The sequence below is a fragment of the Macaca mulatta genome, chromosome 6, assembly GCF_049350105.2.
Source record: "Macaca mulatta isolate MMU2019108-1 chromosome 6, T2T-MMU8v2.0, whole genome shotgun sequence".
In the NCBI taxonomy this organism is placed as follows: Eukaryota; Metazoa; Chordata; class Mammalia; order Primates; family Cercopithecidae; genus Macaca; species Macaca mulatta.
In genome coordinates, this window is record NC_133411.1 from 117,722,519 (window position 1) to 117,740,230 (window position 17,712).

The 17,712-nt window shown below is 33.5% G+C and overlaps 1 protein-coding gene across 7 annotated transcripts in view; it reads left to right on the plus strand.

The window, feature by feature from the left end:
- The window catches only part of FER (FER tyrosine kinase), a 445,427-nt gene that overhangs the window by 119,799 nt on the left and 307,916 nt on the right, over window positions 1-17,712 (plus strand). For all 7 annotated transcript variants that reach the window (XR_013418480.1, XR_013418479.1, XR_013418478.1 and 4 more), the window contains 3 exons: window positions 3,068-3,205; window positions 3,799-3,918; window positions 15,032-15,154. Coding sequence is in view for 4 of the 7 variants with exons in the window: in XM_015140536.3 (XP_014996022.1) it covers window positions 3,068-3,205; window positions 3,799-3,918; window positions 15,032-15,154 (381 nt within the window). In the remaining 3 variants the exon portion in view is untranslated. The remainder of the gene's footprint in view (window positions 1-3,067; window positions 3,206-3,798; window positions 3,919-15,031; window positions 15,155-17,712) is intronic.

A 17,712-nucleotide genomic window follows, 5' to 3' on the forward strand; every position in this document is an offset into this window, starting at 1 on the left:
AATCTTGAACAACTGAAAAGGCTCAAGGAAGAGATTTTTTTGAAGGTTTATTTGTCAGCTTCTTGTTCTTTCTTCTGTATAAGATTAAAATCAACAAATATTTATTGAAGTTTTACATATGCAAAACACATTACCTGATGCTTAGGGATATAGAGATGAGCAGGCCACAGTTCTTGCCTTCCTGATCTAACAATATACTTTAATTAGTAAGTCAAATGCACACATGTTTATCATACACACTGATACAAAATGACAGAAAAAAAAAGTCATCCTTTGGTAGACCCTATCTCCTTGCTTAGTTGTTTTAGTGCCTTCCAGATGACTAAATTCAATTTTCTTTCACTGAAAATTGCGTAGGGTAATTCTTCAATGTTAGAGTTGCGGTGAACTATGTGTAGGGTTGAAGAATGGTGTAGTAATGAAAGAGAGTTAGAAAAGAAGTAAATGGTTGGTTATCTCTCAGGTGGAGATAAAGTTCACAAATAAGTAGTGAAGTATGAGAAAAGGAACTTGGGCCAATTTAATGCAGGTTCTTGCATTGTAGTTACTTTATCTGTAATTACATAAATTAGCACATAAGCTCTTAGGTTTAGCATATTTTGAAATGTAAATTGATGTGAAAAATTATTGTGAGCATTTTTCAGGTTATGGTGCAAGAGGAAGCCTGTATATTACATCAATTAACCCATTTATGCCAGAGGTTGCAAATTTTTTTGTGTGAACATTTTTTGTGTGTGAAAAATCAGACCTTAGCAATAACCTTGAGCAGTAGGATATAAATAACTCCCATAAGCTTAGCATTCCAACAATGGAACACTAGTCATAAATGGGTTAATAAATGCCAAAGTAACTGTTAAAGGTAAAATGATAACTTTTAAAACAAAACATTTCGTTTATACACTACATTGCACTTTGCAAAGCAGTTTCATGTGCATTTGCTCACTTGTTCCTTACAGTATCCTGTAGAGTGAGGAAGTACAGGTTATATCCAGGGTTTATCTTTGACAGACAAGTGAGAATGGACCCAGAATCACAAAGCTAAGAGGTGGCAGATCTGGAACTTGAAGCTTGAAGTCTGACTAACCCTGCACTCTCTGTGAGAGGAATGTAGTGATTTGAAGAATGTACCCTTAAAATTCCTGTGTACCCAGAATCTCAGAATGTGACCTTATTTGGAAATAGGGTCTTTGCAGATGTAATTAGTCAAGGATCTCAAGATGAAATCATTCTGGATTTAGAGTAGGCCCTAAATCCAATGACTGGAGTCCTTGTAAGAAGATGAGAGAAAGGACACAGAGAGACACACAGAAGGCCTTGTGAAGACAGAAGCAGAGATTAGCATTGTTTTCTTTGAAGGGCTCCCTGGTGCCATAACAGATTTAGTACAACTAGCTATCACTGTGTTAGATTATTCTGTTTACATACAAATATTTCAGGTTAGGGATAATATTTCTTGGGCTATTGACTTCCACAGCCTCTGAAATTAGAAGAGCAAATTTGTCTTTGCTGCCTTCCAGACTCTGCTTGACTTTTACTTCTCTTTGTGTGAAAATAAAGATAATTAGATAGTATATACTTGTGTGTAGGTAAGACTAAATTTTAGGTGATCCTCCGTATTCACATAAGATAAAGTGTTTTTAGTTAATTTGAATATGTAAACTTTTTAGTGTTGATAAAATAGTGAAATGTCTACTTAAATATTTGATTCATAAATTTACTTATCTCTAAAGTACGTACTATTGATTTAGAAATATTTCCTTTCCTACTTCCATTTATTAATAGACATTTTTAAACTGTTCACATGAATTTTCAAGAATAGTATCTTCATCATCACTGGAATATTTTTTTGAGACATATAATAGTTTCCCATGGTATGTTATTTGTACTTTGTAATATATTATTTTAGATTTAGAATTTAAAAATTCCAAGCATGATTATATCACCTCTGTTGAATCTCATGGAACATTCATGTAATATTAGGAGATTTTTTTCATTTTTCCTCCCCATTTGTATTAAAGGTGAATGTTAATGATCTCCACTGTCTTGCTTTAAAAGAATTATTTAGATAGGCTCATTTACATGAACAACATTCAGTACTTTTACTTATGAGATTATAATCCCAGAGATATTAACTAAATCTGTATTAAATTTTTCTGCCTCCCCTTTTCTTTAAATTGTGTCTGTCAGGTGATTTCTCTAATTATTTGAAACTAGCATTGCCTGAAACAGTTTAAATTTCATTTTTTTAACCTAAATGATATTTTCCTATTTAAAATAAAGTAATTGAGAGAATACCTCACAATAAGGGAGCTTGTGAGGATTAGTTTTTTATAAGTAATTATTGTGGAAAAGAAAAACAAACCATGCTTTATATTTATTTCAGCATATGCAGGATAAGCTTGTCTGTCTACACTTGTTGTTGACAGTGACCTATGGCATATTTTTACAGTATATCATTTTTAAGTAGGAAGCTGGTCTTTGCAATGGAATAGTTTTTTCCCTTTTGCATTTATTAGACCAGGCTAATAATTTTGATGACATTTTTGCTACCGATTGGAGGTCAAGAGAAGAAATGTAGATGTCTTTCAAGGTATAGAACCAGTTCAACTAAGTATACAAAAAAGAGCAGAGGCCCAGAGAAGCAGGGAAGAACCAGACAGGTAGAGCATGTGAGGAAGTAGCAGACACTGGAAAGGAACATTAAAGAGTCAGGGGTTGATCAGAGTTCCATGTTATACAACCCAAAATTTATATGAGAATATTTTGACACAGAAAGTTATCAACTCTGGCCCTACATTTTGGACGTATCACATACATGTTTGAAAAAGTAATGCCTTATTCTAGATCATTTATAATTATTGTATGATAACAAATATAAATTGCTAATCTGTACATTTATATAATCCCCCCACTTTCCTCTCCAGGTATGAAATAAGGTGGTACAGGAAACAAGCATCTGTACATTTTGATGTTACATTTCTTATGCTTATTGTTCTGAATCCTTTTTGAGATGGTATTTCTCTTGATAAAACTTTAAAATGCTGCAAAATTTTATTTTTGTTTTCAGCAAAGGTATATTTGATGAATACAGCCAGATAACCAGTCTTGTCACAGAGGAGATAGTGAATGTCCATAAAGAGATTCAAATGTCGGTTGAACAGATAGATCCTAGTACAGAATACAATAATTTCATAGATGTTCACAGGTATGACATGTTTATTCCTCTTTAAGGATTTATGACAGTATTATTTTTCATTCATATAATAGTTAACCACAGATAAAAATAAGAAATATTTAAGATCTTATTAAGACATATAATATTTCAGATTAATTTGCTTTTAATTTTAAAAGTTCTTTGTCAATGATGATAACTATATAATGTATAGTTTTTTATATGTAAAAATATGTTCGTTGTTAATCCATATTTAATCCATGCTGAAATCCATATTCAATCCATGAAATTATGTTTTCTTTTTAACACTTATATAATAGTACCATAACTTTATATGTATATTAAACTTTATGATGCACCAAATACTTTTCCATGGCATCTTATTTTATACTTACTACAATTGTGACAGGAATAAAGCAGGTTAATACCTGAATTCTGCAAAAAAGGAAACTAAGTCTCAAGTTATACAATTTTGGAACCCAGGATTTAGTTGTGATTTATACTATCTGTGTTTACTTTGTTAACATAATTTTGGATAAAAACAAATATTCTGCCTTTGGTGTATATGAAGATGTATTATGATACTGTATTTACAATGACCAAAATTATTTGGCATGCTTTACTAGAACAACGGCTGATAAAGAACAAGAAATAGAGTTTGATACTTCCTTATTGGAAGAAAATGAAAATCTTCAGGCAAATGAGATCATGTGGAATAATTTAACAGCAGAAAGTTTGCAAGTAATGTAAGTATTTACAAAATATGAACAGCTTAAATACTAGTATTATTATTGCTTTATAGTTGTACTCTATCAGATTTAAAATTTCAATTGTTTTTACAAGTAATGAAAAGTAAATTTTGGGGGTCAGAGTGACATGTTTTGAGAAATATGTTAATTTTACTCATTTTCATCACTACTTTTGGTAATTCTGAATATCAAAGTTCCGTGTGATGTTACATTCATTTGCCCAATTATTGCTAGTATTTGACATTAGAATAATGCTTTATGCTTTTCCAAATTTATATATATTTTTAAATCTCATTTTATCCTCTCAATTTATTGGAAGAACCATTTTGGAAATTAGGTTGTTTACTGTTAGAGATAAGAGAGTTATTGATGTCAGAGCACTTAGTACAAAAAAATTGACTTTTAATTGAATTATTTTCTCTTGAAGCAGGATGTCTTCTGTTATAGGCTATTAAATCAGTTCCGTCTTCACTTTGTTGTTTTTGTTGCATAAAATATTAAAGGAATTTTGAGAAATCTCAATGTGTTTTTAGTTCTTTTCAAACGTTAAAAGCAATTAGTAGTACATTTTTGAATTTAGAAAACATAAGGTGCTCTACTTCTAAATATTTAACCTATCTCCTGATTTCGTTTGGGAGCAACACAAGGAAATATATTTATTAACAAACATTGCATGTGTTTTTGTTTATGCCGGATTCACAGCTATAGGTGATTATGCACTCATTGCTCCTCAATGTTAGACATGTTATATCATATCACCTGTTGGAATTTTGCCTGAAATGGCTCAGCCAAATGTCCCTACCTAATATAATTAAACAATCTTCTTTCTGTTGTTCAGTAACATGGTAGTGGTACAGGTAATTAGCTAAGGTGGGAAACTCGGACTGGCTCTTGGAAAGGGTTTTGGAATCTTTTTTTTTTTTTAATTTTATTTCATTTTTTTTTGAGTTGAAGTCTCACTTTGTTGCCCAGGCTGGAGTGCAGTAGTGCGATCTCGACTCACTGCAACCTCTGCCTCCCAGTTCAAACGATTCTCAGGCCTCAGCCTCCCGAGTCTCTGGGATTACAGGCATGTGCCACCATGACTGGCTAATTTTTGTGTTTTTTGTAGAGGTGGGGTTTGCCCTGCTGGCCAGGCTGATCTCAAATTCCTGACTTCAAGTGATTCACTTGCCTCGGCCTGCCAGAGTCCTGGGATTATAGGCGTGAGCCACTGTGCCCAGCCAGGTGTTTGGAATCTTTAAAGCTGGCTAGATAGGATTGAAGAAACTAACAAATATTTGTCCACGAATCATATGTACAAGATGAAGGCTTAATAATTATGGTATACTGACTACTGATGAGAGCAGTGGAGGCATGGGAGTACCCTGCATTACAGAGTTTTGCCTAGCAGCCTTATTGGGATTTTTGAAGCTATTCCTAAGTTTTTCATGCCCTACACAGGAGTCGCACTTTGACTAGGTTTCTGACCATTGATATTTAAAATGTCAGCTATCTCTAAACCAGTAGTCCTTGCCCTGGGTGATTTTACACTCCAGGGGACATTTGACAGTATCTGGAGACATTAGCTATAGATGCTGCTAAACATTCTACAGTGCACAGGACAGCCTCCCAAACAAAGAATTACCTAGTGAAAATATCAGTAGTGTTGAGGTTGAGAGACTCTGTTCTAAACAATAGAGTTGAATGTATGGTACAAAATAGATAGCAGAGTTTCTCAATTCCTGTGTAGTGAGACATTCCGTTTCTCAGTTCACATGCTGCTGGTGAAGGAATATGACATAGATTATTCCTGTTTTTTTGTGTTATATTGCTCCCAAATAACTCACTAATTTATTCATCCAGTATATTTACTATATATCTAAGGTTGTAAGGGTTAATACCTTCAAGGAGGTTACACTGAAATTGATTAATATGTTTTAATAAACACCAAAAGAGTGAGTATGTAGATATTGGAATATAATGTGGTAAAATTAAAAATAGCTACCTGTTATAAGCTTATGTAAAATTAGAGATTTTGTGACCAAAGAAGAATTTGTTTTATAGCTTTCTAGGGTATAATGAGAGCAAAATTAGTTATGCTCATAAATCATTGTTTCTTAATTATAGTGGTGAAGCAGTAAACAAAAATGCAATAAATTAAAGGTAATAAATCTTTGATAATGTGATAGAAGTTTTAATTGCTCACATGTTACTGAGATAAAACTTTAGTTACATTTCATTGAACAATATCTGTATTTAGGGTATGAGTTTAAGATTAGGGTTTCTTCAAGAATTTTATTCCCAGAGAATTATTCAGTATCTCTGTTGGCACTTTCAAATAAATATAAGGTAATTCTGTTAAAACTGTATGTATTTTTTGAGTGTAATATAAGACTTAGGAAAATCTTTCTTCCTTTTTTTTTTTTTTAACTTAGTAGTGCTTTAAGTTAAACATCTTTTCTTTCCTAAATGCATTAATATTGTTAATTTAGTTGTAGATTGTATTGTAATATTATTCTAATAGAAGTGAAAGAAACAAATGAACAGTTAGTTCCTGGAAAAAGAAATACAAATTACCAATAGTACTTGGAAAAGATATTCTTCATTGGCAATTAAATATAAATTAAAAAGAATTAGGCTATTTCACTTACCAGATTAGCACAGATTAAATAATTGGATAATACCCAGTGTTATATAACATACAGATATATAAGCGCTCTTATAGCATGTCTCTACATATGTAAGTTGGTGTATAATTTGGCAAATTATGCTTGTGAAACTGGACAGATTACTTATCCCCTCTGTTATGGAAATCTAACACTATGACATGTACCTGATAAAGTTACCACTTTTACCCATCTGAATATGTACCACAAAGCATTTTATTGTAGTCTCATTATTTATATATCAACAATATTTATCAAGGTCTAAATACATAGGAGAGTTAAACTCAGTTATTCGTAGGATTATCTCCTATTTATAGGAAAAATTTTTGGATGGTGTCTTACCATGTGGTCAAAGGCTGTTTCTCAGCTTCAGGTAACTTCTAGTACTAGGCACCTGAGGCTGTGCACTTCCCATCACACATGCATTTAGGTTACATTATTTTTGGGCTTAAATCTGAGGTTGCTTTCTTTGTTTCTATTACATATAACATAATCTCTCTCCTTCCCTACCAACACCTGTCTCCCATCTGCCTCTTTTTTTTGCATCTACCTTCTTTGCCAAATGCTGAAAGGTTTTTTGCGCTTAATTTATTTTTAATCATCTATTTATTAAAATTATATATGCAAATATTTCATCTCATCTAGTTACTATTTAAATGAATAATTTGGGACTCAGTAATTTTAGTTTATCAAATTACTTGAAAAATTAAAGTCTGTACAATTTTGAATTGTATAAAGTCTATACAATTTAGAAGAATATATTTAAGTGTCTGTTTTGTGCTTTTTGTCATTATGGACAGATGAGTCGTCTAATGGTGACCTATTGCAAACTTAAATGGAGTTTTGAATCAACATGTCAGTAGGTGAAGTATGACAAATTAAAGATAGCAGGTTATTCCAAAATAATATAAGCATTAACTTGTCTGCAAAGGAAGGAATTTTGATTAATTTTAATACAATGGTAAAGAATTAAGGTCCTATTTAGTTATTTTGTTGACTCTGTTTTCTGATTTCAAATGAGGTCTCTTTATTATAAGTTGTTATTGCCTGTCAGTAGTAGATATATTTGAATACCGTGATTATGTGAAATGTATAGTCTTATATTCTAAAGCACAATCTAGTCTCAGGCCTTAGGATTTCAAGTACATTTTAAAAAATTGAAAATCAGAACATATTTAGCTTTTCTAATAGAATATAAATAGGATCTCTTAATTGAAGAATGGTAATTCTCTATGTGGAAAAGTGATTCTCTTGGTTCTTATAGGGCATGAGTCAGCAAACTATAGCCCATGAGGCAAATCCAGCTAGTTGCCTATTTTTGTGCAGCCCATGAGCTAAGAATGCTGTTTGCATTTTAAATGGTTGGAAAAAAATCAAAGGAAGAATTATATTTTGTGACAAACAAAAATTATGTGATGTTTACGTATCAGAGTACATAAATAAAGTTTTATTGGAACACAGCCATGCTCATTCATTTACCTGCTGTCTGTGAGTGATTTCCTGCTACAGTGGCAGAGCCAGGCACTTGTGACAGAGACCATATGTGGCACACTCATCACTTCACACTGCTGCTTGGCACTATACAAATCACAGTGACACAGTTATAACTCAACAGCATTTCGAGTGCCACACATATCAATGTACTGTGGCATCTTATTTTTATTATCAGTTCATGCCTGTACTGTCAAAAGAAGAAGAGGAAATGGATTTAAAATGTGGCACTTTTAAGGCACAGCAGAGTGTGGATTATTTTGTTATTGAATTCGATGAAGAAACATTGTGTTTATTATGCCATTGCACCACGCCTGCTAAGCACTGAATATACTTAATTAAAATCTTATGCTCATGGATTGATATTGGTATTTGGCAGTACCGGTCTATGTACTGTACAAATACGAAAGACTTAAAATCTTATTAAATGTCTGCATTAATAGGTGAACATTTACAGTTGATTTTGATTGTAAACACTAACTTTGAACTGCAGTGATAGGGGAAGTATTATGGCCATCAAAAGATTTTCATTCTTCTCAGTAGGAGACTGGCATTACAATAACATGTACCCAATTATTACTATATTTTGAATTTGCCAACAAAATATTTGTGAATATTTGTTTTCTCTTTTGTTATATAAATACCTATATACTATGCTTGATTTTGCCTCTTGGTGGCAAAGTCTAAAATATTTGCTCTCTGTACTTTTATCAGAAAATGGTTGCTGACTCCTGTTATAGAGGATGATATCAATTTAACCCATCCAACTCTCTGAATCAACCTTGTATGAATGGGGTGTCAAATACTCCACTACTCCTTCATCTCTTACATAGAACCTTGCTTTTACCAAATCTGTTTTGGGCTGTTCTTGTTTACAGTATTAGCTCAAGTTTGATCTCTGGTTGAACATATACAATATTAGAATTTTCTCAGGCTGTGTTAGGGGAATACTTTTGGAGTGAGTTGGAAAGATTTGGAAAAATGTAAAATATTGAAGTCAGGTGACATGTTGGAAGGACTGTTTGATTAAGGGAAACAAAGTTGTAGGGAAGAAAGCAGATGGATTTTTTGGATTGGAGGTGGAGTAAGTGGGTATTAGGAGGTGACTATAACAGAAACTTGTAACTTTTGCTTGGTTGTAGAAGCCATCTTCTGTTTACTCTTGAGAAAAGCTCATAAAGGTTTGTGTCATGGTATAGAATGTCATCCATAAAAATCCTATGCTCTTGCAATTATATTTTAAGAAAGAGATGGCAAGAAATAGTTTTTATTTTCAATTTATGTTGCAGCAATAGAGAAAAAGAGATGTCAGAAAAGTTAGCTCAGGCAACTATAAATTCCATTTTTTAAATTAACTCAAATATCACACTTAAAGTTACAGCATTGCAAATTTCATGTAAGAAATAAAAGTTAAGATGAATTGTTTGTCAAGTCATAATTTTTTTGGAAGTTGGAAGTTTGGTCCCTTTAAGAGTGTTGTAAGATTTAGATCGTGACATCCAATGATTATGATATAAAAAGTGTTGGATAAGTGTTAGAAACTTTTTATTATCCATAATAAAGGTTTTAGGACTTTGTATCTCTTTTTTTTTTTTTTTTTTTTGAGATGGAGTCTTGGTCTCTCACCCAGGCTGAAGTGCAGTGGTGCAATCTCTGCTCACCACAACCTCCGCCTCCCACTTTCAAGTGATTTTCCTGCCTCAGCTTTCTGAGTAGTTGGGACTATGGGCGTGCACCACCACGCTTGGCTAATTTTTTGTGTTTTTAGTAGAGATGAGGTTTCACCATGTTGGCCAGGCTGGTCTCGAACTACTGACATCAAGTGATCCACCCGCTGCAGCCTCCCAAAGTGCTGTGATTACAGGCGTGAGCCAATGTGCTGGGCTGCCTTTGTATCGTTTAATACAATTAAATCTTTAAAAATTACCTAACTAAAGCATGCAGGTGATAAAATCTGTAAAATCTTACAAAAGGGTATACAATAAAAATTAAAATTTTCCTTTCTTCTTTTTGTTGACCACCATCACTACCTTCCAGGTTTAACTCATGAAAAAAGTGTATGTATTTTTCTAGAATGTGTATACAAGCATATACATGTGTATGAATTGTTTTCTTCTGTGTAAGTAGGAATTATTTTATGCATATTCCTTTGTGTCATCCTCTTTTTAAACATGTATTAAATCTTCTTAACGTGTACAGTGTTTTACTACTTGTATGTAATGTAATTTCTTTAGTTTTGTTATTTATTGATGGGCATTTAGGTTATTTCCAGTTTTTTCCATTGCCAGAGGTGGTGCTAGGTTTTGTGGGACTCCAAGCTTATAAAATTGGAGTGTAGGGAGCATCTTTAAGAAAATCTATACAAACTTACAAATACAAAATTAAGTATAGAGTCTTGGAAGGGATCATGCAAGTGAGGGACCTGAGAATTAAGCATCATTAGCATCACGATACATTTACCTTTGTTTATTGTGATTATACAATAAACATTCTTGTATTTACATCTTTGTACACTTTCTAAAGCGTATATGTAGGATAAATTCTAGAATGTGTAATTACTAAGACAGGATATTAGTTGCTAAGGGTGTGGATTTAGGATTTAAGCTGCCTGGGCTCTATTATCAGCTTTTCCCACTTACCAGCTCTGTGACCTTGGACAAGAGCCTTAACCTCTCTGCCTCAGTTTTTCATATGTAAATGGAGATCATAAGGGTGTTGTAAGAATTATATAAATTTAAGTGCTTATTTATAAAGTACTTAAAACTATGCGTGGTACTCAATAAATGTTAAGTATTATGTCATTTTGTGAATTTTTTCCAGGCAGAGTCATTTTATGACTTTTAACTGCTTTGCATTATAATATTATAATATTTAATTTAAAAATGTAAAGAGTAAGCCATTTGAACTGTTACTATTTTTTATGTTATTTTATTTTATTTAAGTTTCAGATACAATGTACAGTACGTGCAGGTTTGTTATATATAATGTGTGCCATGGTGGTTTGCTGCATCTATCGACCCATCACCAGCTATTGTCTCGCATGCATTAGCTGTATATCCTAATGCTCTCCCTCACCCTGCCAGCCCTCCCTTCAGAGGCCCCAGTGTGTGTTGTTCCCCTCCCTGTATCTATGTGTTCTCATTTGAACTGTTACTATTATATTTGTATATGAAACGTAATAACATGATGGTGAATATTGTACTTTGAAATTTATGAACTATTCTTACATTTATTATGTCATCTATACATGAACTGTAATTACTCAAATGTTTTTCTCTTCACTTAATTTACACATTACAGGATTTGTTTTTTTTTTTAAAGGGGATACTGATAAGAAAGAGTAAATACTTTTCATATATATATATATATATATATATATTTGAGATGAAGTCTTGCTCTGTTACCTGGGCTGGAGTGCAGTGGCATGATCTTGGGTCACTGCAACCTCTGCCTCTCAGATTAAAGCAATTCTCCTGCCTCAGCCTCCTGAGTAGCTGGGATTACAGGTGCCTGCCACCACACCCAGCTAATTTTTGTATTTGTAGTAGAGATGAGGTTTCACCATGTTGGCCAGGCTGGTGTCAAACTCCTGACCTCAAGTGATCCGCCCCCTGTCAACCTCCCAGAGTGCTGGGGTTCCAGGTGTGAGTCACTGCTCCTGGCCTCCCTGTATAATTTTATTCTTCTAAATCATTTGTCTTCTCTTATTTGATGTCTGTCTAGTAGAATGTAAATTTCCTGAGGGCAAACTTGTTTATTGTTGTATCCCTACTGTCTAGCAGAGTGTCTGACAGAAGGAATGTGCTTAATAAACACTTGTTTAAATGAATGACTGAAGATTTGAGAAGAGAGGTGAATGGAAAATTAACCAGGAAGAGAATGAGAATAAGGGAAATGTGCAGGGAAAAGAAGCAAAGGATAGAACAGAACAAAGTGATAAGGAGAGAAAACGCTTTTTATTAAATTCAGGTTTGATGTAGCATGGTCAAGGCAGTGATAAGAAGCTGTTTGTTTTTTCTGTTCCCTCCAGACTTGGGTGACAGAAAGTGGTTGGGACAGATTCTGAGGTAGGGCTCTGTGTTCTGAACTTTCATTTGGATTAAATGAAATTATATGTAAGGCAGAGTTTGATAAATGGCAAAACATTATGTGTTATTTACTTACTTATTTATAATTATTTAATAAGGAAGTTGGAGCCAGTGGTTGAAATGTAGCTTTCTTGAGAATGATCTTGAATCTTAATACAGTAATTCTTCTTTATCTGATAGTCAGAATATGAACTATTCCATGTAAGCGAATTCTCTCAATAACTGAAGCTTGTATCTCCATGATACTCAAAAACATAATTTTACTAGATTTGATACAAATCTTTTATGAATATATATATATGATTAAAGAAAAATGTTCAATCTGACCTTTCCCTGATGACTCTCAATCATTATTATAAGTATTATTGCTTTTATTTTGCTTTAATATCAAATGCCGTCAGAGACTTACTGAAATTTATTATGTTGTTTCACTCTAAATAAAAATGAAACAATCTTTATTGCCGTATTTAGCATTCTTCTGATTATGTACGATAGTTTTTCTGCCTCTCTTTATATTACTTATTATTTAATGATTCTAAAAAATCTATTCGTGTTATAAGAGATTCAAACAATGTTGATATATATGGAGTAAACTATGAAAGACTTCTTTGGACTTAAATCACTCCCTACTCCAATCCCACACCTCTTGAGAGTTTGGATAAAACTTTGGTTTGTAGTTGTCTGTTTCTTATCCTATATACTCATATATAAACACATACCACATAAATACATACATATTGTATTAGTCTGTTTGCACTGTATTAGTCTGTTTTCATGCTGTTGATAAAGACTTCTGAGCCTAGGAAGGAAAAGAGGATTTAATGGACTTACAGTTCCACATAGCTGGAGAGGCCTCACAATCATAGTAGAAGGCAAGGAGGAGTCAGTCACATTTTACATGGATGGCAGCAGGCAAAAACAGTTTCTGCATGGGAACTCTTTGTTTTAAAACCATCAGATCTCATGAGATTTATTCACTATTGTGAGACGAGCATGAGCAAGACCTGTCCCCATGATTCAGTTACCTCCCACTGGGTTCCTCTGGCAACTTGTGGGAATTGTGGGAGTTATAATTTGCGATGAGATTTGGGTGGGGACATAGCCAAACCACATCACACTGTCATACAAATTACCATAGGCTGGATGGCTGAAACAACAGAAATTTACTTCTCATAGATATGGAGGCTGGGAAGTCCAAGATCAAGATGTCAATTGATTTGGGTTACTTGTGAGGGCTCTTTTCCTGACTTGTAGATAGGTAATTCTTGCTGTGTCCTCAGGTGACCTCTTCTTTGTGTACGTGAGGAGAGAGAGAGGAGAGGTAGTGAGTTCTGTGCTGTTTCTTCTTCTAAGGGCTCTAATCCCATCATGAGGGTCCCACCTTCATGACTTCATGTATTCCTAATTACCTCCTAGAGGCTTCATCTCCAGATACCATTATATTGGGGGTTAGGGCCCCAACAGATGAATTTTGGGGTCACAATTCAGTTCATGGAACATATGCATGTATATGTATTTTAATATAATTAGAACAATGCTATATGTATACTGCTACATCTTGCCTTTTAATTTAAAATTATATCTTAGAAAAACCTTATATATGTGTGCCTAATTCTTTTTTAGTGACTGTATGCTATACTAGGGCATTCAAAGATTTTGTAGTTTTTTGCTTTATAATCAATATTGCAACAAATATTTTTGTATGGACAGACTTTGTGCATATTGTACAAGTGTTTTGGTACGACACATTTTTAGATGGTCAAATAATTTTCTAATTTAAAATTTGAGAGACAGTTCCAAGATGACCCCTAAAAAATTTGTGCCAATTTTTTCACGTCAGTGTTGTATAATTGTTTCCATTTAAAAAAAATTGTTATTACTGGATATTCCAAGTATTTTTCATGCTTGTCAATTTTAGTAGGTGAAAAATAACTTATTATATAGTCAGTCAAGTTGTAATAATGTCATATGCTTATTGATCATTTAATTTTTTCATGGTGAACTTCTGTTGTGATTTTTTGTCCATTTTCATGTTAGTTTGTCTTTTTTCTAAGAGTTTTTCTGCACGAAAAGGGCTCTTGTAATTTGTGCTGCATATATTTCTTCAGTCTGAATTTTGCTTTTGACTTTATGACCTCTTTAAGTTCAAATAAATTTACATTTGTATAGAGTTAAATTATTTAATATTTTCTGTTTTATCTTTTGGGTTTCATATCTTGCTTTGAAAAGCTGAAGATAAAAATTTTAAAGTGGTGTGATAACCATGTATGTTTTTGTGGTAGAAATATTTCCATTAAGGACTCAATGCATTTTATGCAAACATAAATTATCTGGTTTGTGAGTGCATATTAATGTATGTGTTAAATTGTCTTCAATTCTATACAGAAAATACTCCTAAAGTATTATTACAATATGTGAAAATAGAAATAGCTTACCATGAATTTAAAATGACAAATAACTGAGCCTAACTTTCATTTCTTTAAAATAATAGTATGTATCTCAGAAGACTGTTGTGAAGAGGAAATGAGATAGCATCTGCAAATAATACTACTTATCATTTACTCAGTGTCTACCAAAGTTGTTTTCTTCTCTTTTCTTTACCTACTTCTCTTTTTCTTTTTGGTGAAATAAGATTCTAGACCAGTATTGCCCAAGTACTTACTGTGATTATTGAAATATTCTTTTTTCCACCATTCAGTAAGGTAGCCAGTAACTACATTTCTGTTTAGCATCTGAAATGAGCTGAAATTTTACTTTAGTTTAAATCAAATTATATGTGGCTACTGTTTTGGACATTGCCACATAAGATGTATGAGTACTTTTTTGATATGTATAAAGTGAACATAATTTGTTGATTGATATTGAGAATACTGTTTATTCTAGGTTGAAAACCTTAGCAGAAGAACTTATGCAAACACAGCAGATGCTTTTAAACAAGGAGGAGGCTGTTTTGGAGTTAGAGAAGAGAATTGAAGAATCTTCTGAGACTTGTGAGAAGAAATCTGAGTGAGTAAAAGAAACAATTTGAAGGAAGAATGTTTAATTGTAGTTTTACAAAAATATTTTAGTTACATGGCAGTATGGACATAACATTTCTAGAAGCAGAAACTTTCATTTTAAGTGTAAAATTTTGTATAGTTAATTTCTAGGATTCTGGAAAAATGATTCTGTGGTTTTAAAAAATATAGTGTCCTTGGGAAAAATGATTTTGTCTTTTTGTAAATGTAGCATCCTGATCATATGTCTCAATGTTTTACCAGTTTGAACTATTTTTCAAAAATTCATTGTTAAAGCTGTCTTTACTTTCCTATATCCATTTTCACCAGACCCATTGCGAATTCCCGTTAAGAAAGTGGCAGACCAATATTACCTATAAATAGGCTCTACTGTGTTAAAAGGAAGCAGACTGATTAGAAAACAGATAAAAATCACTCAGTGATTAGCTGTGCTGTTTTGTCTTGCTAATTTCTGAATTTGTAAATATCTTCCTAGGTCCACAGACTTTACTTGTGTTGGTATACTCTTCTTTTACTGACTTCATTAGGCTATCTACTGCTTAAGAATTTAAATTTTTTTTTAATTATTATTATACTTTAAGTTCTAGGGTACATGTGCATAACGTGCAGGTTTGTTACATATGTATACTTGTGCCATGTTGCTGTGCTGCACCCATCAACTCGTCAGCACCCATCAATTCGTCATTTACATGAGGTATAACTCCCAATGCAATCCCTCCCCCTCCCCCCTCCCCATGATAGGCCCCGGTGTGTGATGTTCCCCTTCCCAAGTCCAAGTGATCTCATTGTTCAGTTCCCACCTATGAGTGAGAACATGCGGTGTTTGGTTTTCTGTTCTTGTGATAGTTTGCTAAGAATGATGGTTTCCAGCTGCATCCATGTCCCTACAAAGGACACAAACTCATCCTTTTTTTGGCTGCATAGAATTCCATGGTGTATATGTGCCACATTTTCTTAATCCAGTCTGTCACTGATGGACATTTGGGTTGATTCCAAGTCTTTGCTATTGTGAATAGTGCCGCAATAAACATACGTGTGCATGTGTCTTTATAGCAGCATGATTTATAATCGTTTGGGTATATACCCAGTAATGGGATGGCTGGGTCATATGGTACATCTAGTTCTAGATCCTTGAGGAATCGCCATACTGTTTTCCATAATGGTTGAACTAGTTTACAATCCCACCAACAGTGTAAAAGTGTTCCTATTTCTCCACATCCTCTCCAGCACCTGTTGTTTCCTGACTTTTTAATGATCGCCATTCTAACTGGTGTGAGATGGTATCTCGTTGTGGTTTTGATTTGCATTTCTCTGATGGCCAGTGATGATGAGCATTTTTTCATGTGTCTGTTGGCTGTATGAATGTCTTCTTTTGAGAAGTGTCTGTTCATATCCTTTGCCCACTTTTTGATGGGGTTGTTTGTATTTTTCTTGTAAATTTGTTTGAGTTCTTTGTAGGTTCTGGATATTAACCCTTTGTCAGATGAGTAGATTGCAAAAATTTTCTCCCATTCTGTCGGTTGTCTGTTCACTCTGATGGTAGTTTCTTTTGCTGTGCAGAAGCTCTTTAGTTAAATTAGATCTAATTTGTCAATTTTGGCTTTTGCTGCCGTTGCTTTTGGTGTTTTAGACATGAAGTCTTTGCCCATGCCTATGTCCTGAATGGTACTACCTAGGTTTTCCTCTAGGGTTTTTATGGTATTAGGTCTAACATTTAAGTCTCTAATCCATCTTGAATTAATTTTCGTATAAGGAGTAAGGAAAGGATCCAGTTTCAGCTTTCTACTTATGGCTAGCCAATTTTTCCAGCACCCTTTATTAAATAGGGAATCCTTTCCCCATTTCTTGTTTTTGTCAGGTTTGTCAAAGATCAGATGGCTGTAGATGTGTGGTATTATTTTTAATCTAAACTTCAAGTTTCTAATCTGACTTTATTAATTGCATCTACAACAGTGGTTGCTGGTGTGGTTTTTCTAATCCTGACTAGACTTTACATATTTCTTGCTATTATACTCTCACATATTCTTTGATTTATCTAGACTCTCAAGGAATTCGTGATATATAGGATTTCTCTGGTTTGTACCTGCTCTTTCTGCACAACTTTTCATATATCCTTCACTTATTTCAGATCTCTGATTACTTATCTCCCTCATCATAGTGAGCAGATGGACATCCACATCCCTGAAAGAAATTAGAAACATTGAACGACATTTTTCTTCTTTTCTGAGATTAGAGTTGCAAACCTACCCAAATTTGTACTCATTCTCTTTCCTTACTTCAGTAGAGGAACTGTTCTTTGTCCTAAGTTCATTTCTTATGCATTTTTTTTTTGGTATTTTATTATTTCTACTTTCACAGATTTTACATAATTTATATATTATGTTCACCTTTCCTTCCCAACTGGGTCCTTGTGCTCACTTTTTAAATATACTTAAATGTTGACTTCGAAAAGCAATCTCCACTTCCCTACCCACCCCAGATAATCCTTCTTAAATCTCCATATTTTTTCCCAAGTACTATCTTTGCTTTCTGTCTTCTTAGTTCAAA